The sequence below is a fragment of the Ambystoma mexicanum genome, chromosome 7p, assembly GCF_040938575.1.
Source record: "Ambystoma mexicanum isolate Mex_15411 chromosome 7p, UKY_AmexF1_1, whole genome shotgun sequence".
NCBI lineage: Eukaryota > Metazoa > Chordata > Amphibia > Caudata > Ambystomatidae > Ambystoma > Ambystoma mexicanum.
The window spans coordinates 78,982,071-79,007,488 of NC_090939.1; the positions used below are offsets into that span (position 1 = coordinate 78,982,071).

The 25,418-nt window shown below is 47.5% G+C and overlaps 1 protein-coding gene across 4 annotated transcripts in view; it reads left to right on the forward strand.

Moving 5' to 3' along the window:
- Positions 1-25,418, forward strand: part of NDC80 (NDC80 kinetochore complex component) — a 735,052-nt gene that overhangs the window by 271,903 nt on the left and 437,731 nt on the right. For all 4 annotated transcript variants that reach the window (XM_069635820.1, XM_069635823.1, XM_069635822.1 and 1 more), the window contains one exon: positions 23,180-23,260. In XM_069635820.1, coding sequence (XP_069491921.1) covers positions 23,180-23,260 — 81 coding nt within the window. The remainder of the gene's footprint in view (positions 1-23,179; positions 23,261-25,418) is intronic.

A 25,418-nucleotide genomic window follows, 5' to 3' on the forward strand; every position in this document is an offset into this window, starting at 1 on the left:
TTCAGGATTTTCTTCTGGGGTTATGGCTTTGAAGGTGTTAGGGAGAATTCTCTTATAAGGCTAATTTCCAAAACCTAGTGAGTCCCCCTGCAGCTTTGCTGGATTTTAGGGTTTTATTTTTTTCTCCTGCTAAGAGTGAGACTCCTTTTTTTTCTCCCACTCTTAGACATGATTTTGGGTATGCCTCTGACTATTTGTGTTGCTCTTGGGCTATGGGGTCCTTTACTCCATAGGGTATCATCTATTTCTTGTGTAGGTGTTACACAGCACACTCAGTGCAGTAACACAGGGGTGTCATAGTGACCCCCAAACATAGACTCCATACCCTGGGACTGACTGTCTCCCAGGGCATGTAAAGTCCCCATTGACTTTACTAGTCTTAAATTATGAACGGAACCAGTACAAACCATCATATTGTGGAAGTACTGGAAGGGGTTAATTATATTGCCCCTGGGTCTCTTTTCAAGGGGGCACTGTCCAGTCCCCCCTTGTCAAGTTTCTTGCTGGTGGCAGTGGTTACCACGCAAAATATTCCACCGGAATATTTCCTATGGGATTTTCCCATTCATTTTAAACGCACCACTTTTTGGTGCAATAGTCAAGATACCGCTGGTTTATTTATTTAATATTAAATTCACGGTTGGGCCTTTTTGCCAGAACTCTTTTCTAAAATGGCGTTCGTGTCCGTCTCTGTAACTCTGACCAAGGTCGAGCCCTTTGTTCCACTTTTTGGCGGGTTTCTCCACAGAAGCCCTCCAAATGTTGCCACTCTATCTGGGTTCCACAGGATGTGTGTGGAGAGGAATTGGCACCCTGGACTGCGTTGCCTTAGCAACTGAAGTCGCACTCTATTCTGATTGGCCGCCCGGCTCACCACTTTGCATGTTTGAGTGACAGCTAGGCTGTTGAATGGGGGTTTTTCTGCATAAATCAGGGCTTTTGGGACTGGAACTTCAGAAGTCGCCACAGAATGTAAGAATCCGAAGAGGGAAGAAGCTGAAGCCATCTGCAACGACGACACCACCGGTGGAGCCCTGCTGCAACGACCTCACCTCACCACTTTCCCGACGACAAGAGGAGATCTTCTGCTGGAAGAGTCTTCTCCCTCTGAGCTGGTGGGATCAACCAGTTCGCCATTTCACCTTCCAAAGACGTCTCTTGGTCGAATCGCCCGTGCCAAGCTCCCCGGTGGCCGGATAGCCAAACTTCACCACTTTGACCGCGAATAAAAGGAACGCACCTTTTTACCGACTAACTCCGTGGCTGGTTTCATCCCTGTGCAGTGCATCGAATCCAAGTTTCCTCCTCGACGAGATCCTCTCTTCCCCTGGTCGGAACAACGACTGCAACCACTGCCAGGAACAACTGCCACCGCTGGAGCTTCCTCTCTCTTTAAGTTACTGTGTTCCACCTGGCCTCCCTTTCTTCGGATTGCTAAAGGTGACCCTTAAATCCTTGGCTATCCAACTGGGTTGGCCCCAGACCTTCTAACTTTACTTCTTGCATCACCCCAACCTCTTTTGAACACTCTGCAAAGACTTGTGCATTTTAAACCATGTGATCCTGGGCACATTTCGCTTTGCTCCATTTAAGTGGGTCTGGCCTATGAACTTTGGCTCTACAGTGTATACTGCCTTCATTGACTTGCTTTGGACCTAGAGAAGTGTTGGGAATAGTTTTATTTTCATGCTCTGCCTTTTTCTCTCCTTTTAACTTAACTATTGGAGTGCCATCTAGGTTACTCGCTCACATCTGTTTTAACAAATAGTGGTGCTTTAACTCTGACTTGTCTAATAGTTATCAGGGGAGGTGTTTATACTTTATCTAACTGTGTTTGGACTTGCTTTTGATTTAGAGTGTTAGTGGATTACCTAAAGTGTGTTTTAAATAAATAATTATATACTTTTGATACAAAACTCTGGTCAGTGTTTGCTTGTTCCACTGTGTTTTTAGTCCTATTGTGTATACTCTATATACTGCCTTACTCTTCTTGAGAGAAGTCTGACTGCTCAGCCACAGCTACCAGGTAAATCTGGGTGGTGCAGACTGCTACCAATTGGGTTTACTGCTTACTCCTGTAGTCTTAATCTTTTTTGCAGTGGTCCCCAAGGGAACTGCACAGGATTCTGCCTAACAGAAGGCAGCCAACTCTGTTTGTGCCTTGGCAAGATTCCCTCACACTCTGTGGAGTTGTGTATCGTTGGCGGCTGAGCATATTCCCGAAGGGGAGGAACGGGATGGTTTTGTAGCCCTCGTGTGCAGGACGGCAAGGATGCCATGTGTGAAGCCGTTCAGTCGGGTTTGGATACAGCGGACTGTGTCAGTCGGTCCATGGCTGCGAGCACCGTGATATGCAGGTTTGCATGGTTGCGGAAGTCGGGGTTTGCTCCTGATTTGCAATCCCGGCTTCTCAGCATGCCCTTTGATGGTGACCATCTGTTTGGCAGCAAGGCTGACGAGAGTCTTGAGAGGTTGCAGACCTCCAAAGCTGCAGCCAAGTCTTTGGGCGCTGCAGTACATCAACCTCCGCCTTTTCGTCCTTGGGGACAGCAATGGAGTGGAGGTTCCTTTCGGTACTACTCTTCGTTTGGTAGATCGAGAGGAGCTGCCAGTCAAAGGGGCCTATGTAGGATTACCAGAGGTGGAAAGCAAGGTACTCGAGGTGCCAAAGCCGCTTGGGCAGTTGCCTCATTGCCCTCAGTCATGAGGCCATGTCCCATGGTTCGCCGGTTGGGGGCAGGCTTGCGCAGCATCTTGGAGAATGATGTGCCATTACTTCAGATGTGTCGGTTCTGGAGATCATAACCCACGGCTATTGTCTTCCCTTTCGGCAGAGGCCTCACGACAATCCACTGGGGAAGCTCTCTTTGAAGCGTCCGGATCCGCTCTTTGCGCAGGAAATCCTATCCCTGCTGGAGAAAGGCGCCATAGAACTGGTGCCTGTAGCGGAGAGGAACAAGGGATGGTATTCCCCTTATTTTTTGATCCCGAAAAAAGACGGGGGATTGAGACCCATCATGGACTTGCGTTGGCTGAACAAGCTTCTCAGGAAGGACAATTTCAAGATGGTAACTCTTTCTCAAGTTCTCCAGGCCCTTCAACTTCAGGATTGGTTGGTGTCTCTCGACCCCAAGGATGCTTACTTACATGTGTCGATTCATCCAAAGCACAAGTACCTGAGGTTCGCGGTTGGCGACTCGCATTTTCAGTTTCGGGTCCTGCGGTTTGGATTGACCTCCGCCCCGAGGGTCTTCACCATGCTGATGGTGGTGGTGGCAGCGTATTGCAGGAAAGAGGGGATTCACATCTACCCCTACATGGACGATTGGTTGATCAGGGAGCGCTCTCCCGAACAAGCCCTGAATCATCTGTATGTCACCTGCCACTCCCTTCACAAGCTGGGCTTCTCACTCAATTTAAAGAAGTCCCATTTGACACCTACCCAGCGGCTCCAGTACATCGAAGCAGTGCTCAACACATCCCTGGGGCTGTGTTCTCCTCCCCAGGTGAGGGCTCATCACATTCTGCAGATGGTCGACAAGTTTCAACGTGCTCAGTGTCTCCCGGCGTTGGTTCTTGAGGTTGCTCGGCCTCATGGCATCCTGTATTTTCCTTGTGCCAGAGGCCAGGCTGCGGATGAGATCTCTGTAGTGGGCTCTCACGATTTAGTGGTCGCAGTTCTCCGGCAGGATGTCTGATCCCGTTCACATTCCGCCCTCGGTCACCTAGGACCTTCTGTGGTGGGCCGTCGAAGGAAATCTGTTAAAGGGAGCTCTGTTTTGGCAACCATGGCCGGAGGTGACGATCGTGATGGACACATCCCTCACGGGGTGGGGAGTTCATGCCAACGAGTTGACAGCCAGCGGCTGTTGGTCTCTGTCGGAGTCCAGACTCCACATCAATCTGTTAGACCTGCAGGCTAGCCCTGAAGGCTTTTCTGCCGTCTGTGCGGGGGAAGAATGACAGACAATACAGTGGCCATGCACTACCTCAATAAAAGAGGGGAGGGTAGGGTCACTCCAGTTGTGCAGGGAGGCGATGCAGCTCTGGTTCTGGGCCATCCAGTAGGAAATTTCGATCTCGGCAGTTCATCTGGCCGGAGACGAAAACGCAGCGGCAGACGCTCTGAGCAGGCAGATCACGGTCTCTCATGAGTGGGAGCTGGCTCAGGAAGTGCTTTTTGAGATCTTGGCCCTTTGGGGAACCCCACAAGTGGATCTCTTCGCAACCAGTGTCAACCGGAAGTGCGTGAGATTCTGTTTGTGGGAAGTTCCCCCAAGAGGAGCCTTGGGGGACGCGTTCATAGTGGAGTGGTCCTTCCCACTGCTGTACGCGTTTCCTCCAGCCCCCGTCATCCTGCAAGTGTTGCGGAGGTTCGATTCCCAAATGATCCTCATTGCTCCGACATGGGCCAGGAGAGCGTGCTACCCATACCTTCTAGACATGTCCATCTGCCCTCCACGCCGTCTTCCCTACCGAGACAATCTACTCTCACGGGAGTGGGGTTGGGTTCTCCATACAGAGGTCAAGTCTCATAGCCTTCATGCTTGGTATCTGAAAGGTTGAGGTATAATGATTGGGACCTCGTCGAAGACATGATGGAGGTGTTGCTTTCGGCCAGAAGGCCCGCAATGAAATCCCTGTACCGTTGCCATTGGAGAAAGTTCTGTGACTGGTGCAGGGTACAGAATGTGGATCCTTTCCAATGTTTCATTCCTTTGGTTTTGTCTTTTTTGCTTTCTTTAGCCCACAAGGGCCTGCAAGTAGTTACCATTAGGGTTACCTGGCGGCGCTGTCCGAGAAATGTTCTTATTTTAAGATCTTTGATTTTGCAGTTTCTAAAAGGGCTAACTAATGTGTTTCCACCGTCGCCTTTCCAGGTGCCGGGATGGGATTTGAATTTGGTTTTAAAGTGCCTAATGGGAGCTCTGTTTGAGCCCTTACATTCTTGTCCGTTGAGACTGTTGTCCTTTAAAACTGTATTTTTAGTTGCGGTTACTTCCGCACGCAGAGTGAGTGAGTTGCAGGCACTTTCCGCCAAGCAACCTTTCACTGTGTTCCATAAGGACAGGGTTGTCCTTAGGGTTCGTCCTTCTTTTCTTCCGAAAGTTGTGTCGGAATTCTATTTGAGCCAGAAATGTAATTATTCCAGCGTTTTATCCTCCTCCACATCCTGGTAAGGAAGAGGAGAGGCTCCATAGGTTGGATCCTAGGAGAGCTTTGAGTTTCTATCTCTCACAGATGTCCTGGGTCAGGGTGGACAATCAGCTTTTTGTTGCTTATGCTGGAAGACGTTTAGGTCAGGCTGTTTCCAAGCAGACCTTGTCCAGATGGATCATTTTGACCATCTCTGAGTGTTACCGGATGACGGGAAAGGACCCTCCGGTAGGCTTACGGGCTCACTCTACTAGGGGTATGGCTGCCTCCACTGCCCTACAGGGGGGTGTTCCGATTCGCAATGTTTGCGAAGCAGCCACATGGGCCTCTGTCCATGCTTTTGTGAAACACTATTCCTTGGACTCCATCCATGGGCAGGAGTTGGCCTTTGGTAAGGCAGTCCTCTATTCAGCCGTTCCATTGGACATTCTAAAATTCTAAATTTGTAAATTCTGTTTCCCACCTCCATACGCTGGTACTGCTTTGGGAGTCTCTCATAGATGTGGATTATGTCGGAGGACACAATCCCCTCGAAGAACTAGTTAGTTACCCTATCTGGTAACGTTCTTTCGATGGGATGTTCCTTCAACGTATTCCACATAGAACCCTCCCAGCCTGCCCCTCTACAACAAGAATTTATTATGCGATTGCAGTTTGTTTCCTCAAGGCTTTCTGCAGTCATACCGGCAAGAGATTGGTGCCACACGTTCTGGAAAAAAACTACAACTGAGGCTACGGATGCCGTGCGTCCTATATATAACATCCGGTGACGTCGACCCTCGACGGAGGCCCTCGAGGGACAACGTATCGATGTCATCGACGCAGGACGCCTACGCCATAAGATTTTCCGAAGCAGCACAGCTATGGTCATTACCTGTGATAGATGTGGAATACGTCGAGGAACATCCCATCGAAAGAACGTTACCAGAAAGGGTAAGTAACTAATTCATCCACAAGATCAAACGCGGTAGAGATCCAAAAGCATGAGCATCACAATTTTGCCCTCTTGTATTCCCTCCCCGTTTTCTGCTTACCTTGTTTGTCGTTTTCCAGTGGGTTTTGCTTTCCACTCGAACGGCTCCTTGCCTCCTTCCATTCTGGACTACTTACCTCTCCGCTTGCGCGGCCTCTGTCGCCGTAACCTGTATGCCTCTCTCTCAGCCCTTCCTGCTACTGCTGTACTCTCTCCCGTGCTGGGCGGTTCCCCAGCTTTCATTGTTCTCTGTGAGCGGCGTCTACCGTCGGAGCCGTGTGATCCTGACACACGGTCCTTTCCTTGTGTTACATTTTCTCCGCGTGTTAACCGCACGCCTTCTGGACCTCTACCCGAACAACAAGCAACCGCCTACTACGACAACCACCAGTGCATTCTGGTACTTGTAGGCAATAGTACTCTCGCCTTCGCTCTTACTGGATTTCTCTATGGACTGCATCAGCTACCATCCATAGCAAGATCTACCAGGGTTTTTCCATCCATTTTTTCCCTGGTTTGGGGTGGGCTCCCCGGAGTCCCCGCTGCCAGGCACATAGCCTCTTTGGCAAAGTGGCCTCCAGGCGAGCCTGTCCTTCTCTCTTCAAACCCAAGAGCAAGATCGGCACGAAGTCCACAAGAACCACCTGGAGAGAAAAGGACAGTCCTACAGACGAATCTACTGCATCCCCTAAAGATTCATCAGGTGAGGAGTGGGCTAGTGAGGCTAGTTGTATAGACATTGTACTTGACCAACCTGTCATACCTGAGAGAAGGTAAGGAGCTATTCCATTCCTCCACTGATCAGGAACTCGCCAAAACCTAGGCAAGCATATGGAGGTGTGGCAGACCATCACAGAAGACTGATGGGTTTTGTCTGTCGCCCGAGCGGGCTTCTGCTTGCCCTGCTCCCTTACCTCACCCTCTCACCCTCTCCAGTAGACTGTGTGCCCTCCCTCAGAGCTGAGGTACAGAAACCTCTACTCCTCAGAGCAGTGGAGCATGTTCCCTTGCGGGAGCAAGGGGAGGGCTATTACTCCTGTCTGTTTACAGTGCCCAAACCCAACCAGGCTGGTCTGCGCGCTATACTCTACCTCTCCAATTTCAATCTCTCTCCCCAAGAGAAATTCAAGGTGATTACGCCCAGCAAGATAAAGTCCTCTCTCTGGAAGGGCAATTGGCTCAGCATAGTAGACCTTCAGGACGCCTACATGCATATCCTGATCTGGATCTTGCATCGAAAATATCTGCGGTTCTCTGTGTGAACTGAACACTTCCAGTATTGAGGGCTACCGTTTGATCTCCGCTTGGCGCTGCGTGCCTTTATGAAGATGATGGCAGTCATTGCAGCATTCCTTAGACTGCAGGGAGTTCATGTATATTCATACTTGAACGATTGGCTCCTACGCAGTCCTTGCCGACCAGCCGCAACTGCCAATTTACAGTCACTCCTCCAGCTCCTCGGGCTGTCTGTGAACTGGCAGAAATCATCTGACAATTGCTCAAGTCCTGATCTTTCTAGGTTTCCATTGGGATACCGTCAGTACCAGAGTGTTCCTGACGGAGGACGAGATTGCAGACCTTTCAACCACGTGCCAGATCTTCCTGCAGACCTCCCTTCATTTCGGCCTGGTGGTTCCAGAGACTCCTGGGCCTTAGGCCTCTTGTGTGTTAGCTATACCTCTTGCACGACTGAAAATGAGGCGCACTTAGCTTGCTCTTCGGAGCTGCTGGTCTCAGGCTACGGATGTGGACTCGAAGATGATTCCAGTTCCATCCTCTATGACGGCGGATCTTCAATGGTGGTCGTCTGCCAGCAACCTTTCAATGGGGACCTCCTTCCAGGAGCCCTGCCCACGAGTAATGATTACTTCAGACTACTCCCTTCTGGACTGGGGAGCGACACTGCTTCACCTCGAGGTGTACAATTTGTGGACGCACCAGGACAGGCGGTACCCATATCCATTACCTAGAGCTCCTGGCAGTGTTTCTGGCACTCAGGGCTTCTAAACCCTCTATCATCAACAGTGTGGTACGAATTTGCACTGACAATTCCGTAGCGATGTTCTACATCAACAAGCAGGGGGGCACCAGGTCGTCGTCTTTGGTGGACCGAGCTATCCAAATTTGAAATTGGGCTATCCAACACAATGTCTGGCTTCAGGCAGAGAACATTCCGGGTCACATCAATGTGGCTGCAGACACCTTCAGCCGCCAATCTGCTGTGAGTTACGAGTGGGAGATGAATGCCGATGTTCTCTCCAAGATCTTCCAGCAATGGGGTTCTCCAGCGGTGAACCTCTTTGCAACCTCAACCAACAGGAAACTTCCTCTTATTGCTTCCAAGGACGGTCTCGGAGTGTCTTCCTTAGGGGACGCTTTTGAGATCCTTTGGGACAACATGAAGGTTTATGCCTTCCCTCCTTTGCCGCTGATTCATTGGTTGCTCTGGAAACTCAGGAGTGCTTCCAACTGCACTCTCCTCTTCATGGTTTTTTGGTGACCAAACTGGTTGTTGTTTTCGGAACTGCAGCACCTGTCTGTGTGCTCCCCGATCAGGTTGCTGCAGATTCCCAATCTTCTTCACCAGAGCAATAACCAGTTGTGGCACCCCTCCCCACAATTCTTCAGCTTGGCGGCCTGGTACCTGAGTTCCGATCATTAGTGCAGTTTAACCTATCTGAGGATAACATACGCATAATTCAAGCGGCACGTAAACCTTCTATGAGGGCTCGGTACAGGAGCAAATGGCTCTGATTTTGTCATTGGTGTCTAGCTAAACAGCTTGATCCCTGACAGGCTTCTGTTGACTTTCTTTTGTATCAGACCTTGCAGCCTCTGGCATCCACGTCTTATCATGCAGAACATATCTATCCGCCTTTGCTCTTTCTCACTGGCAAACCCAGTCTTCAAGAGACATTTTGCAGGTCTTCATCTATTTCCACCTGTTCGGCCTCCTCATTCCAAATGGGATCTGAATGTGGTCCTCACTGCCTTGTGTCATAAGCCTTTTGAACCCATGGCCACTACCGAGCTCAAGTACCTTTCTTGGAAGATGGCTTTCTTGATTGCTGTAACATCCGCAAGAAGAATAAGTGAGCTTCAAGCTCTCTATTTAACATCTGTTCCTAACTTTGCACAAGGATAAGGTTGTGCTCCACAGTCACCCTTATTTCCTTCCCAAAGTGGTGTCTGAATTCCACTCAATATCTTTACCAGTTTTCTTTCTGACCCCGGTCTCATCACAACTCCGTTAAGTTTGGTGACCCAAAAGGGAAACTGGCCCTGAAAGCATCCATCTCTCGTGGGATAGCTTCATGCATTTACGAGGCCTAAAACATTCAAGGCCTTCCTCCAAGGGGCATGCATGTTGCCTTCCAAAAATACTTTCCTTGGGAGTCCATAGCCAAGGCTGCTACGTGGGCTTACCCTTTGGCTTTTTGCAGACATTGTCTTGACCTGAGCTCCCGGGGTGATGCCCAATTTGGCCAGGCAGTTCTTAAGAATTTGTTCCAATAAGGGAAATTTCCATCCACCCTTTTTTCCTTTGGTCAGTGCTTGGGAATCTCCAAGTATGGAGGAAAAGGGACGGGACGTAAGAGTATGACAGTTACTCAACGTAGTGGCTACCTTACTCCTAGTCTATAATTGAATTGATTTTTTATTTATATAGCGCCTAGACACAATGTGTTTCAAAGCGCTTCAAGGAGGGAGAATGGGAAAATGGTTACATTCATATAAGTCCTTGAAACAAATTAGAATGTGAAAAATAGAACAATCACAATCAGCCTGGTGACATTTCTGATAGTGCAAGTGCAAAAACAGGAAAGGGAAGAAGACAAACCAGCAGTAACATTACTATTCCTGATGACAATTGTTGTAGTGCATGAATTGGAGGAGGAGGAGGAGGGGGAGGCGGAGGGGGAGGGGGAGTGAAGAGAGTGAGGAGGAGAGGAAACAAACAGGAGACTAAAGTAGAAGGTCGGATGATGATTCACAGTAGTCTGGGGAGGTGGGAGGAGAGGACAAGGAGGGAGGGGGGGCAGAAGAGCTGCTAACAGAGGTCATGGGACAACTGATAGCAGTAAGTGCTATGAGAGGGGAAAGTGGCTGCAAGACAAGTGGAGGGGGTAAAGGAGCAGGGGGTGGAGGGGAGTGGCTGTAAGACAGGTGGATACTATTACTGTGCCTGACGGCAATTGCGGTAATGCCAGACTTGGGCAGGAGATGGGAAAGGGGGGAAAAGGGGGGGGGGGAAAGTGGAGGGGGCTGTAAAAGGCAGGCGGCTACAATTACTATGCTTGACGGCAATTGGGCTATTGTCAGACGTAGACAGGAGGAGGGGAAAGGATGAGGGGGAATAAGGGGCAACCAAGACAAACGCAGGGGGAGGGGGAGTTTGGAAGGGGTAGAGAGACAAGTTGGGGTGAAGGGCGGAAGGCGGGAGCACTTTCACACGCACGAGTTGCAAAGGGGGCACTTTCACACATAGGGGACTGCAAGGGGGGGCACTTTCACAAACACTGGGGCAGGGTGGTGCAAGGGGGCACTTTCTCACACAGGGGCAAGGGGGGCACTTTCATACACGCGGGCAGGGTGCTGCAAGGGGGACCTTTTACACACACTGGGCCAGGCGGCTGCAAGGGGGGCACTTTTACACACACTGGGGCAGGGGGCTGCAAGGGGGACCTTTTACACACACAGGGGCAGATGGCTGCAAGGGGGCACTTTCTCACACGGGCAAGGGGGGCTCTTTCACACACACTGGGGCAGGCGGCTGCAAGGGGGGCACTTTTACACACTGGGGCAGGGGGCTGCAAGGGGGGCACTTTCACACACACGGGATAGTTCCCTTTCCTCCATATGCCTGACCTCAGTCCCCTCTAAGAAGTATCCTCTATTGTTGCTAAATGGTCCTGGACCTGGCTATAGAAAAGGACTGAAGGGCGATGTGCGGGGTAGAGCTCAGGAAGGCGGGGCTGCGGTCATGTGTGGTGGCCCGCGTAAAGATAAAAGTACAATGTTATTTTTGATGCTTAAAGTGCTCCAGTCTTTTCCGATGGACGGAATGTCCCACAAGTATGGAGGAAAGGGGACTATGATCTAGGTAGTCACTACAGTTATTAACTTAGTCATTTCGCCACAGGAGCCGGTTTGGCGTGGCCAGTTTGGCGTGGGGACAGTACGACGGCAGTATGTTTTGTGCAAGGCTTTCATTCTCCTTTTTTTTTTTTCTTTTTTTTTTTTTTTAGCTGTCGCGCTAAAACATACTGAAATATGTAACTGTTTTTTTTTTATTTCATAAATTGAACAATGGTGTTCAAATGTGTCACTTCTGCACATTCAAACTACAAGATGATTTTGGCCTTGTGGGCCACCCGAGAGGCTTTCGTGCCAAGGTTCGTGGCTGAACTAAGCATACATTTTTTCATTAAAATAAGAATAATGGTATGTTTTGCACGCTAGTCTCTGGGATGGATGACTTACCCGTTAGGCCAAACTCATCTTGTAGTTTGCATGTGCACAAGTGACATATGAACCAACTTTGCTTCTGGTTCACAACTTATACAGAACTGTATTTGCAATATAATGCAGACCATACAATTGTTGCCTCCTGTGTCACATCTTTTTGTTGAGTTTTTAGGTGGAGTTGTTAGTTCCTTTCATTGTTTCCCTTTGGTTTTCTTGCATGTACTGTTCGTAAGGGCAACATTTGTATAGGTCTCTTTTTATATGCCATATCAACCATCCCTCCCACCCCCCCACACATCCTGACACTATTGTGGGCTCAGTTTCTCTCCATTACTTGTGGGGCACATAACTTCCAAGATCATTTCATCAGTGGATGGATCCTTTCCATTTGATGGGGTCCAAGCACCTGCACCTTCCTGCTCCGGTTCTGACAAACCAGTGTGACGTGGACAATCCTTCAAGATCACAACCATTCTGCGCTACTGGTTCTCTGTAGCAGTGGTGGTTGCGGGCTTGGGCGTCTATGTGCTGTACCCCCTGATAGATTGGGGACCAGGATTCAAACATGATGCGCACCTCATCAAATGGGTGAACACCTCAACAAATGGGTGACCACAAAATCAACTTTGTCCCAGGTTTCAATCTGCTGCACCCTTGTTATGTTGAATGTGTTTAGTAAACTGTACATGTAACACTTGATGTATTTCGGTAGTCTATATGTATTTTGTTTTATCCGCTGATGATCATGAATATCACTTTTATATATTTTTGGGTGCAGGTAATACGCGCCAGTGACAGTGTGCAGTATTTCTTGTTTTTATGAGATACATACTCTCACAACTGCATTTTTGCTGTTTTTACCACTTGGGGAATGCCATTCTCAGGATGCATGCAACTTCTTCCTACGCTTTTATTTTAAAACAAAACCATACCTGAACGGTTTATTTTTAAAATAAAAGTGCAGGAACAATAAAACTTAATTTTAAAAAAAGTAGAGGTGCACCGCTCCCACCCCCACGACCACTGACTGAGTACACCTTCTGGCCTTTTCGCTGCCTTCCATGCAGCACTCAGCCTTGAAAGAACCGGGCACTCTCGTTGGGAGCAGGACGATTTGGGCGGCCGATTGGCCGCAGAGCCCGTTTTGGCATACCCATTTCAGCTCAACATGTTCGCCGCTGGGATGTTATGGCGCCAGAATATTTTGGCACAAGGCAAAATGGGATGTTAACACTAAAACACTTTCAATAATATGTATAAAAAATGAACTGAGCCAAACCCGGGAACTCCAAAATGCAGGACTGTAAGACTTAGGTGTTGACCACAAGGCCAAACGGGTGCTACTGTTTAATGTGCACAAGTAGCAAATAAGTTCTCACAATTGCGAGAAAATTGAGAAAGTTTCTCTTCAAGGTTTTGAATAAAATGCCTGTTACTCTTCAGTTGCATATGTTACATGGAGGTGTATTGATGGCTAAGAACTAGACGGCCCTGGCCGGGGGTCCGCCTGCAGTGCGGCTAACTGCAGGGTGCCCAGCTCAGGGAGAACACCTGCTGTGGTGTAACTAAGCGGAGGCAGATGGTGCCCAGAAATGGGCAATGACTTTCCACCCAGTGAGCCCGCTTACCAGCTGATGAGTACAATATTTGTAATTGGAAGTAATTTGTACTCCAATCCAATGCTGGGCCCAGATACATTTTCTTTCAAGTGCTGTACCGATGATACACACCCTGTACTTGTTGACTGAGTACAAACAATGGTATTTTCACAATATGCTCTGCCACGGACTGGGGAAATCTGAACTGAAACTCGCATGCAACTGGGAAAGTTGGAAAACTTGGCAGCTATGATACCATGGAGGTAGCACCCCCACGAGACAAGCGTTTCAGGCTTTGGTGAGAGGACTTGGCCCCAGAAAGCACGAGATTGAAGGAGGAGGGAAAGGTGCTATATCCGCTACCTCTCAGCATTACTTTGGGATTCCTTGTGACACTGCTAATGGAAAATTATGGTCGCCGAATATTTCCACCACCCAGACATGTACAAAGCCCGTGGAATTACATGGGGGCAGTTGTGTAGTTGTGGCACCGGGGGTCTGAAATGCAAGCGCTCCAAGTCTATCCAGAAACCCTCTAAATGGGCACCACAAGCAATGATACACGGGGGGCGTGGGGGTGTAAGACCGCACAGGTACTCCAAAACATCACGCTCCCCATAGCTCGCCACAATGTTCTGCACCCTCCTGTTCTGGTTCATGTACTGCTTCCGCTTTACAGGCGGGCATTCGCCACAGATGTATTCCTCATACAGTTGGGAAGCTTCAGCAAAGTTATTAGTCCATGCCTGGTCCTGGCGAGTTCTTTCATACACCAACCACATCTCTGGTGGCAATTTAGCGCAGCTGTAGTCGGGGTTCTGGTGCCATATGTAATTGTCCTAAACCAGCGCAGGACTGGCACCAACTCTGCAGGCATTGCATTGTCCATTATGACCACTGCTCTGGCTAGGTAATGAATTGGCACAAAGGCAAGCGCAATGATCATGCGTGCTGCCAGTGCGTTTTTGGGTTCAGCGTTGTACCTTGGGAGTAGACCTAGCGCACCAAGCTTCTTGCAGACATTCCGGGGTAGATAAAACAGGCAGCAATGCAATCACAAGCCCAGAAATGTTGCTCTTGCCGCCCAGTGGCAGCCTGTTCAAAATCCATCGAAATGGATGCCGGATCGAGATTAGCCACATGTCCTTGACCGCCTCAAACATGCGCTTGTAAGTGCTCCTTTTCTTGTTGGGCAGCAAGACATGGAGGACGGGCAGCACAAATCCTCCCTGCTCTGCCATCACCACATATATCTGCGCAAAGAGCGCTGGGACCAGGCTGAACCTTCCATCTACGTACTTCTCCATTTCGCCAGCCCATTCCCTGTGCAACTCACGGCCAAATATGAGAATGTGGTTCTCATTCTCCCCCTGAGTCCCGAAGGAGAAAGCGTTTCCGTCTGCTTTGGTGTGGGATGGTAGATCCTGTAGGCGTCTGGTATCCTGATCGCCGCTCTGTGTTGTGGCTGAGGTGGTACGGCATGGGCTGCATTGCGACATCTTTGGATCACCTTGCGAATCGCGTCCTTCCTTGACATCTTCCCCTGCACGACTGTTGATGTTCCCTGCAGAGCTCCATTGATGATCGAAGCTGGCGGCTCCACTGTCCCCAGCGACCGCTCCTTGATCCCCGACAGGATGAGGCACACTTCCCCTTTAGTGGCATCACTCCCATGGCTATGCCCATGCATCCTGTTCAACACCTGGTCATCCACTGTGGCAGTGTGCCGGCGCGCTTTGCATTTGTCTATTTCCTCACAGTGCCCAAATATCTTTGAGTGGTCGGTGCTGTGCCTATCGAAGATGTACTGGTAACCCTCATTGAGAAACATCGCTTGCCACACTTGGAAAGTACGCCAGCCCTTCTCCTGGATGCAGAAGTTGAGGAAAGGTTTTTGCTCAGGCCTTCGTATGCTGTGTCACAGCTCTCAGTGCAGCACACTAAAGAACAACATGTCAGTGTACCAAGCCTCCCTAAATAGTGCCATGGCAGTGGCGTGAAAAGGCCTTGTTAGTGCCTCATTATCCCAGTACATTCCAGCAAAGTAACAGCCCCTCCCACCTTTTTGCCTCCAGGTATCACCCCAAAAAATGCATCAGTGTGGGCCCTTCACTGAGCGCAATAGAAAGTTGGGCTGAACATTTTGATAATCTGATATAGGCGCATGGGTATTTATAGCAGGGCACACAGTAAGATTCTGAAGTATTAACCCAGGTTTTATGTATGCTCAGTACATGGGTTTGCACCACTGTGTATCTCAGCTAGCATGCTCCTGCGCGTGTTTGTGTTCACATGCCCTCATTGAACGCTGCCCTCTGGGAAAACACAGAAAATGAAAGGGGCTCAAAACACATTCCAATAGCTGATATATATATCCTTGCGGGGTAAGTGTACAAGTTACATGTGTACCCCTGCAGGGGAAGCAGTCGTCCTTGTATACTTACACTGCACTGGCATATTTATTTGCAAAGGTAGACAAATATATATTTGTGTATATACATTCATATTATTTTGTCTTCTAAAATATATATATGCCCATATACTACATATGCCCCTCTTTCTGCCTGCCTATGTCTCTGTGTGTAACTGGTTCCATAACAGTGCCCCGATGCCCCAGGGCTTAAGCACTTTACAAATGTAAAACATAAAATAAAGTAAATATATATTTACTTGCTGGGTATTTTTCGTTTTTAAAGGATAAATATGAAACTTGTTAATAGTAAACCATAGTGCTTAGATGCTGTGCTTTAAACTCCGGGAGAACAGAGTTAAAGACTGCACCTTGCTGATTTTGTTTCTTTATTTTTTTTGTTTGCAATACTTGCGCTCATTTGGCATTTGGCTTTTCTGGCCAGCTACTAAATGCCAGCATTTAGCAGCTGACCCTGCCACTCCTTGGGACAAATGTCCCGGGGGGGGGCACATCATTCTTTGCAAATGCAACTCGCGTTTGCGAAGCGTGATCCTTTTGTGTTTTAGGCCAGCTGCTAAATGCCAGCATTGTTGGGCAGAATTAAATGCAGTACCCTTTGGGAATACCACACACAATTAAGACTACAAGAGACATTACAAATTCACCTTTGGTACAAGCCTGTACTACACAGTAAAAGTGGTAGCGATGGCTGAGCAGCCATACTTCTCTCAAGAGCAAGTGAGCAGTATCAATAGTTCCACAAAGGACAGCAATTACTATGATTCAAACAAACACTGACTCAAGGTTTGAGTAAAAGAATATACATTTATTTACACCTCAGTTGTATAACATCTCACTAAAGTAAAGCAGTTTAAAAATCACACTCTTAATACACCACACCACTCCCAATAGATTCTGGACAAGTTAAGCTCATAAATGAAGTGTGAGCAAAATGGCTCTCCAGCAATTTAAAAGGGAGGGAAAGACAAAGTTAGACACAAATTGAGCAGCACCAACAGTTAAGTAAGCAGGGCAATCTAGAAAGAGGAACTACAGTGATGGAATCAAAAAGGCTTAGGGCCAAAGTAAATAGGACAAAGTCTTTTGCTAAAGATCACACAGTTCAGGGTAGTTCACGGTTCAGTCTTTGCCAAGAGTTCCGGACGAAGTTGGTCGGCAGAAAAGTTAGTTTAAAGAGTAGAGAAGGACAAGCCCTCGGATTGGCGAAAGGTTTCACGCACCTTCACCGCGGCTGGACGAAACGAACAACCAGAATTGCACAGTACCTTTTAAATGGAGAAGACGCTGTAGCTGAGGCGGACGTCCCTGGCAGGTCCTGCAGGCTCACGGTTCCTGAAGCGACTGTCAGACTTACACGAAGTAGGAAGACTGGAGGGTCCTGCACTGCCCATGGAAGAAACCAGCAGCAGAGCAAAGCAACGAATAAAAGGTGCGCTCCTTAAAACCCAAGCAGGGTCCGACCTTCCTGGATATCCGGTTCACGGTAGCTCTGTACAGCAAATTCGAGCAGAGGAGGGAGTCCTGCCTTGCAGTTTGGGCAAACTGGTTGGTCCCACCAGCTCAGGGGAAGAAGATTCCTGGTAGATCTTCTGTCATTGGAGTCTGAAGATTCGGACCTGCAGCAGGGCTTCACTGGGCGGTTCAGTCGTTGTAGGGGTCCTCTTCCGTCAGCTCCTTGTCGGTTCTTTCGTTCCAGTGGCGACTTTGCCTTTCCAGCCCCAGAGACCTGCTTCTTATGCAGTTTTCCCCCATTCACACAGCCTGGCGTCAATCACACAGCAGGGTGTCTGTCCTGGCGGTACAGTCACCTAGCCAATCAAACAGGAGTGCAACTTGGCTTTCCAAGGGAACCCATGGCAGGGGTCCTAAAACCCCTCCCTCACACCCTGCCTACCCAGACATTTAGGCGCTGAAGGCGAGCGTCCCCAGCTAGCACGATCCTCCCCACAATGAGAGACAATAATGGACTCTCCCAGGATGGGAATAAGGCCAAGACAAAGTGCGAGTGAGCGTAAATGGGAGTTTATCAATCAAAATAGGGCATGCAAAGGACTCTGCAAACTCTGAGAGCGCTCTGTCTGACAATAGCAAAGACAGGCATATATATTTACAAAAAGCGTCATAAGAACCTACATACTATAGGGGGCACAAGTTCGTGGGGATTGGGTGGCGACGACTAGCTATAGGTGCTGCTGCGATGTGGTTTGCCGTGGCTGGAGGACGTCACTGGTTACCCTCGTGGGTTGGGCTGGGCCTGGCAGGTCAGCTGGGTTCATCCGGGCGGTGTTGTTGTGCCAACTGTGGCCAGTGTCAGAGATGAATGTCTTTCCTGACTTTCTGCCCTAGTGCCACGCACACCGCAGTCATTCAACCATTGCAATATTATCTTCTCTGGTAAATCTTCCAATAGGTTATTCTACAGGTTAATGCAACACAGGAGGAATGCACCTAGAGTGGGGTCTGTTGGCGATTCATCAATACATGGTTACCATCGTCCTGTTGACCGGGTATCGTAGGTCGTGGGGATGGGTCTCGGGGCATGGGACAGGCGTTCCATGTCATCATGTCTTGTTAGAAACCATTATGGATGTGTTCCTGTAATGTTGCTATAATATTAGGTGTCCTAATTCTACAGGGGCCATTAACCTAAGGTGAGCCAGTGGGTCGTGGAGCCTAAGAAAGGGCGCCTCTGGATCTGTGTTTTCAGGCCGGGGTTTACTGCTGGGTTGTAAATAATTCAGGTGGCAGGCCGTGGCCTTGGGTGCTGCGGGGGAACTACAAATCTTTGAAGCGGCTCCAGCCGAGTTGGGGGAAGTGGAGCAGCGCGGCACAGGCCTCTGCTTTTTCGTCTGGCAGGCTTCACTGGGAGGAAGGGGGAATGGCCTTGCATGTGTTCACAAAAGGTATTTTCCTCGTGTGTTGCTGACTTTAGGTGGAAGAAGCATAAACATTCAAATAATATACAATACTCATTGAGTCTTTCCAAAGCTCACGTTTTGACATTGCTAGTGCCATCCATACGGTCAACTCGAGCACATTACTTGTACACTATGTTTTTAACAACTACAACATTTTGTTATATGCTTATACATGCGCGGTAAGTGAGGTAGTAGTAAGGTTGGTGGAGCACGCAGAAACAACCCGCCAATGAGACTGACGGCAGCGGCACATATTGGGCTTGGACACACATATGGTGCATTTTCGTGCACCCCTTACACAAGCCCTCAATATGGTTGCATGTCTTTCTTTGCACTCTAGCAGCATTAGTTTGGTTGTGGTGCGGGACCGTGGGGTGCAATCTTTTCATCGAAACACATAACACGAAAACCGCCAGGACGCTTTTACTATTTGCGCATAACTGCGGGGATGTGGGTGCTTCATTCCTAATGTCATATGAGCACACATTCTGCCATGTTTATACATTTTACAGGTTTTTTAGTCAGAGAGGTTGTGGTCGAGAACGCTTTCATCACAAGTGGTTTTCTCATTAGTATTGGGGAACTTTGCTTTTGTCCGAGGACCATTTTACAGTTCTTTTTCCACCCAGGCCCTGCTGGCCGGGTCATGCTGGGAACAGCGATACACTGCGGAAGGTGAAATGTTAGTGTTGGTATCTAACACTAGCTCATGTCCGTCTTGTTAGTGGGAACGGGCTCTCAGCGGATCTGCCAGAGAGCTGTGGCCACAGGGATAATTGAAACTCTCCAAAGGTGGGGGCCATGCTGCAGTGCACAGGGCTCAAACTATCTTTATTAGACAAAATGGTTTCCGAAGCCTAGCTGAATTCAGCAGGTTTGGTCAATGTCTTCGGCCAGTGACCCATCCACCACCTGGGCCCTGGTGGTAGGGAGGGGACCCCTGACGAGCCATGGGCCTCACCGGGGGAGAAGATGGAGGGGAGGGGGGTCTTTTGGGCCAATCCTCCCCTACAGCGCCTAAAGAGGGCTTTTGCGTAGAAGTCCGCGAAAGGACGCTGAACAAAGGAACCAAACCTGGTTTGGTGCACGGAATAAAACAACGGAGTAAAAAGACACTTTCAAAAAGAAATGGCGAATAAACCCAGCCGGAACCGTATAAAAACGTATATGGTCTGGCGGGTTTAAGTTTGAGGCTACCAAGATAGCCTAAAACAATACCAAGGTTATTTAAGATAACCGCGGTAGGAAAAATAAGGTAGTTAACACTGCCACCAGCCAAGTCTCGATGAAAAGGGAGCGAAACAATGCTCCAAGAGAAACAGACAAAAAGGGATATGTATTAACCCTTTCCAGTACTCTATGTAAGATAGTTTGTACTGGGTCTGTGGATTTTAAAGAGACTAATAAAGTCAATGGCAACTTTACATGTTCCGAAAGACCGTAGTCAGTCCCAGAAAATTGAGTCTGAGTTGGGAAGTCTAAAAGACAACCCTGTGTCACTGCACTGAAGGTGCCGTGTAACACACAGTAAAAAGATGCCTGTGGAGTAGGTGAGGCTCCACAGTCTATGAACACAAAAATGTTAAACACACACACAGCAAAACACAGGTAAGAGTGGGGAAAAAAAGGCTCGCACTCTTACCAGGTGAAAAAAATAAATCCTAGAAATCCAGCAGAGCTGCTGAGGAACTCAGTAGGTAAGGGAAATTAGCCATTTTGGAGAATTCTCCCCAACAAGCATTTAGCATCTGGCCATGCCGCCTATTGGGATAAACGTCCCGGCAGCGGCGGATCATTCTTTGCAAATGCAACACGTTAACAGGCACAGTGCCTGTCCACGGGCTGCATTTGCAACGAATTATGGTTTAGAATTTTACCTGAGGGAGTTTAGACGTGGCTGCAATGTCAGCCACGTCCCTTGCGCCAAATCGACTGTGCCAGAAAGGCTCCTGCACCAAAATGGGCGTGCCAAATTAGCCGCTGCTGCAAAGTGGCTGCGCCAAACCGGCCCGTGGCTAAACGGCACCGCCAAAAGAGGGTGTACCGAGATCAAACTAAGTCAGACATTCTGGTGCGTTGCTTTCGGCGCAGCACTTTCGCCACGGCAAGCAGGACATGGACCTGCGCAACTAGATATTTGTTTTGCTTAAATGTATTGTCAGCCAAATCATGGGAAAATGCACTGCTTTGGTTAACCATATATTTAAGCAAACTGTAGCCGCTCAGTACAGCTCCCCCGTGAATGCACGCTCCATACACAAATAGGCTGTTGTGTCCTGCGAACTTAACTTGCAAGACGCAGCAACTTATTTGTTCCTGGAGGGTGCAGTACAGCTCCATCTAAGGAGCGGCTAAAATATGCTTTTAACAGAAGCACTGCATTTTTCGGTGATTCGGTTAACAATAAATTTAAGCAAAACATATATATCGGCGCGCGTGTCCCTGTGCCCTGGTAGCCGCGGCCAACAGGGTGTGCCTAAAAAGCGACCTGTGCCCAAATAGCCAGCGTGGAAAGTGTTGCGCCAGATCATGGTGTACCGGAGATCAATCTCCTAAACTATGTAAGTGACTCCAATCAAGCAATCCCACTAAGTCAGTGCCTTGTCTGGGATGCCCAAGGGAAGCCCTTATTTATATATTTTTATGGCAAGTTATAATCTGGATGATGAACCCTTGTATAACACCCCTCTCTTAGAATCCCACTGAGCCAAGAAGTAGATTTGTTTTTGCAAATTTAAAAGGTTTATTTGAAAAATTAAACAATATATATATCACACTTTTATAGTAAATTAATAATTGATATCACACTTATGAATATAATGTTGATCAACAATGGGTAATCTGACACTAGCACACCTCTTTACAATCAATGAGGAGTTGGTATAGGATGGATAAGGAAGCGAAAACACTTTTATGGTTTCAAGGGAAAAGCAATGAGGAATAAAATGCAGTACGGAAATAACTTGATATGATTTTAGCAAAAGATAATATCACTTTTTTTCTCTGGCAATTCACCCCCCCTCCTATGCAATGTAAGAAATGGAAGGAGAGCACACAGTCATCAAGAATCCCGACAAATCACACTTTATAATGCAATACACAGTTCCAGTTCCCCCAGCAAGCTTAGAGAAAACCGGTATGAGTTTTAAACACAGGCGAATTACTTTGAAATGTGGTGGCAATGAAGTGAAAAGAGGCTAAAATTGATTTTAATTCCCTGCAGGAGGTTCAGGGTGGGTGATATCTAGTTGATATTAGTTCAGGCTCCCTTTAGCAATGCTCTGAGTAACTAGCAGGTTAAACAGATTTTAGCCAAGGAAAGCAAGGAGATGCTGACTTTTACAGGTGAAGAAATCGGGCCAAATCGCGGTAAAATTTTGCGAGTGCGTGAATCGTGATTACGGCTAAAGTATAAGGACTAGCAACTCGGTTTTAGGTTCGTTGGAAAGCCTAGAATCTTAGCTTTTAAATGAAAGCAAATGGTTCCAGAGATACGGACGATAGTAAAGGTAGTTTTTCGGATTTAAAGTAAAACTCAAAATGACAGGTGACAGTTTGCAGCTTTAGAATGACAGATGACAGCTCGCAGCTTTAGAATGACAGATGACAGGATTACTAGGAGGCAGTTCTACTTAGGTTAAAATAGTTTGGATTAGATTATTTTAACTAAGAAATTGGGTTCTGCACAGTTCTGGCAGATACTCACTCCTAATTTTGAAATGAATGGGCCTCGTCACGGATCTGGTCAACTGGACTGGACTTCGGGCGGTTCTGCTCACAGCGTCTGGGTCAGCTCTGCTCTGCTGGTCTAGCCTCTCTGGATACAGCAGCCTCTGGCTCTGGATACTGCTCTGCTTTCCGGTCCGGATCAAGTGGATTCTGGATGTAACACTGCTTTCTGGGTACTGGCAAAAGTTCTTGGCAAAGAATTCAGGCAGCTCGCTCGGCTGTGAAATAGTTTGCAAATGATGTTAAGGATGCTGAGGCCTGCTGAGAAGAGTTCTCAGTTTGTGGGTTTAGGCCCTTGCTTTAATTTCTGAAGTAAAGTTCTGGTCTCTGGAGATTTATGGATGTGAAGTCTGGAGTCTCCCGGCAGAGCGTCCCGCAGAAAATGGAATTGAATCCTCTACCTGGGTTTCAATGTTCATTTTATGTGTTTTGAAAGTGGGTCTCCGGTATTAGCTATCTTGCAATGTTTGAACTTGACATTTGGAGCTTGCCCTCAAAGAAACACAAGTGATTTAAAAGCACTTTTGCTCTGACATATGCTGCTATTTTTCCTTTGGCACCACCTTTCACCCCTGGCGCTTTTGGTATGTGCACAACTGCGCGTTTTCTCCTGGACTCTGGGATGGAATGATGGGCGGCGACAGCTCATCCCCCCACATCTACCCAGTCTATTGATTCAGCATGGGTCAAAACCCTTCACAACTACTGATGTAGGAAAGGAACTTATTTCTTAGAACGCCATCATAGAACAGGTTGAGGGTGGGTCTAAATTTTTACTCCGTCTTTTAACATGCCACTGGGTTTGTTGGGTCTGGTTTTAATTACTTGTGGCTATTTTAGTATTTAAAAACACTGGTTTCCTTTTTTTTCTTCTCATCTCTTCTCCTTGTTTCTTTTTCAGTTGCGCATTCATCAGAAGGAGGCACAGTTATCATATGGGTCCTGGGAAGAAGAAACGGAAGACGGCATTGAGCATAATCAGGTGAAACTTGCTCGAAAGTCCCTAGAACTCTGTTAAATCTATTAATGCTACACTCAAACACATCCAAATGTGAGATTAAATGATAGGGGGGACCTAGAAGGGGCAACTGCTACATTTGGGGGCCTTCGGCAGGGATTCATGTTGGCCCCATGGTTATTTAACTTCTACTTACCAGACCCTTACTTGGCATAGATCTTTTCCACCAAGCCCAGGAAATATTATTTTAATCCAATTGTTGGCCATGCTGAAATTATATTATTTGACCAGACACCAATAGGTCTACAGAGAAGTAGGAATCAGTTGTACATCTAGCAAGCATTGTGCATTACACCCCTGTGCCAAAGCCGCGGTAAAAGGCAATGCTGCCGTCGCGGGCGCTTTTTTTTATTTTCATTTTTTTAAATTTAAGTTTTCCAGCGGGCTTCATGGTCTTGGGCGGCTGACTCTGGCCGGATCCCGAGACCCGGCTACACATCTGGTGCTGGATCTTGGATCCGCCGAGAGCCGTCCCAATGACCAGCACCGGGTACCATAAAAATAATGTAAATTGGTATATTGAGGAAAGACAGCTAAAAATTGGGTTTCCAAATACAAACGAAACCAAATAAGGCTTCCCTTAATAAATTGCTAAAACTCAAGCTTGTGCCTTACATAGCCCAACTAAAGACAATTGGCGATATTGTAGTTTCTCACTGAACCCCGGTATTAAATTACTACAGAAGAAAGGTAGTTCCGGGTTTGATCTATGGTCTACAATTTTAACCCCAGTATTGGCAACTCAATTCTGGTTAATATGGAGGGGCTTATCTGGAAAGGAATTCCATCTTTGCCGTCATAAGGCATGAACTGGGTTGGATATCCTTGACTGCGATTCTTGCTTGGAGAGCCTACAGCTATATACCAAGATGTTAGATCCGGCCAAAGCGTTGCTGTTCATAGATATTTTGAGTTCTACAGAAGTGGGGCATCAGAACCTTTATTAGAATGGGTTACGAAATTGGACCATCTTGTGGGCCCTAAATGTGAATAAAGCTTTCTGTATGTATACTGCACCCCGAACAAGCTAAAAAAAGAAACTGATTGGACGATAAGCAAGGTTAAATCTCATAAGCTTTTTGCTAGTTTGCAAGAGAGGGGGAAAGTTTGGGCGCTATAACAAATTGTTTGAGACCATTTTGTGGCCAAAAATAAAATTGCAATACCTACCTAACTAAATAAATTCTTGTATAGCGCAACACTAACCCAAAGGTCTCAGGGTGCTCAAGATATAGTTTGAACTTAAACTAGACTAGACACATTATGGGTGTAAGGTTGGGAATGCATGTGATGCTGGTATTGAGTCCGTAAATGGATAGGCATCTTTAAAACATCTAGTACTATGTGGTCCTAAATTGATGGGCCATGCTTTTGGAATGTTTACTCGTTTTGTAAATAAGATTTTAACTGATGACCCTGTGGCATTGAATCTAGGCCTGCCAACACCACTGTTGATTGCGACTATCAGATTTTTAGAAGATGTTTAGGAAATAATTGTAAATATTAGTCTGTGACTCTGGATGAATTTGTTTTGTGAAGATAGGTTATGCCATTTTTCTTAATTTTCTTACATGTGTATGTAATGCTGTGCAGAATTAATGTGAAAGGTTTCTTATAAACCAAACGATAATATAATAAGGTGAAAACGTTATTGATGTGGAGGTTGGAGGAAATATGTCACCATACCTATATACATAAATGGGCTAGACTTATGATGGCTGTAGCTGGCCAGGAGTCTTCACCTGGCAATCAAGCCTGTACCTGGCTGTCTGGGATTTATCTAGATCTAGAAGACTGTCCTTACATGTGCTATGTCTGAGCGAGTGTTTCAGGCATTATGACCCAGGCTGTAGCTTGATAGGGGTATTCACCTGTCATGCAAGGCTGTACCTGGGCAGGTGAGCTTTTTATCTAGATATAGGGGACTCCTCCATACATATGATGCCATGACCGAGCGTGTCTGTGCGCATGTGCGCACCTGTTTTATGATAGCTGCAGTTGCACAGGAGTCTTCACTTGGCATGCAAGCCTGTACCTTGTTGTGGGGTTTATATAGAAAACGTTCTCCTTGCATTTGATACTATGAGTACTGTAGGGATGGCATGGTATCACAAGTATGACA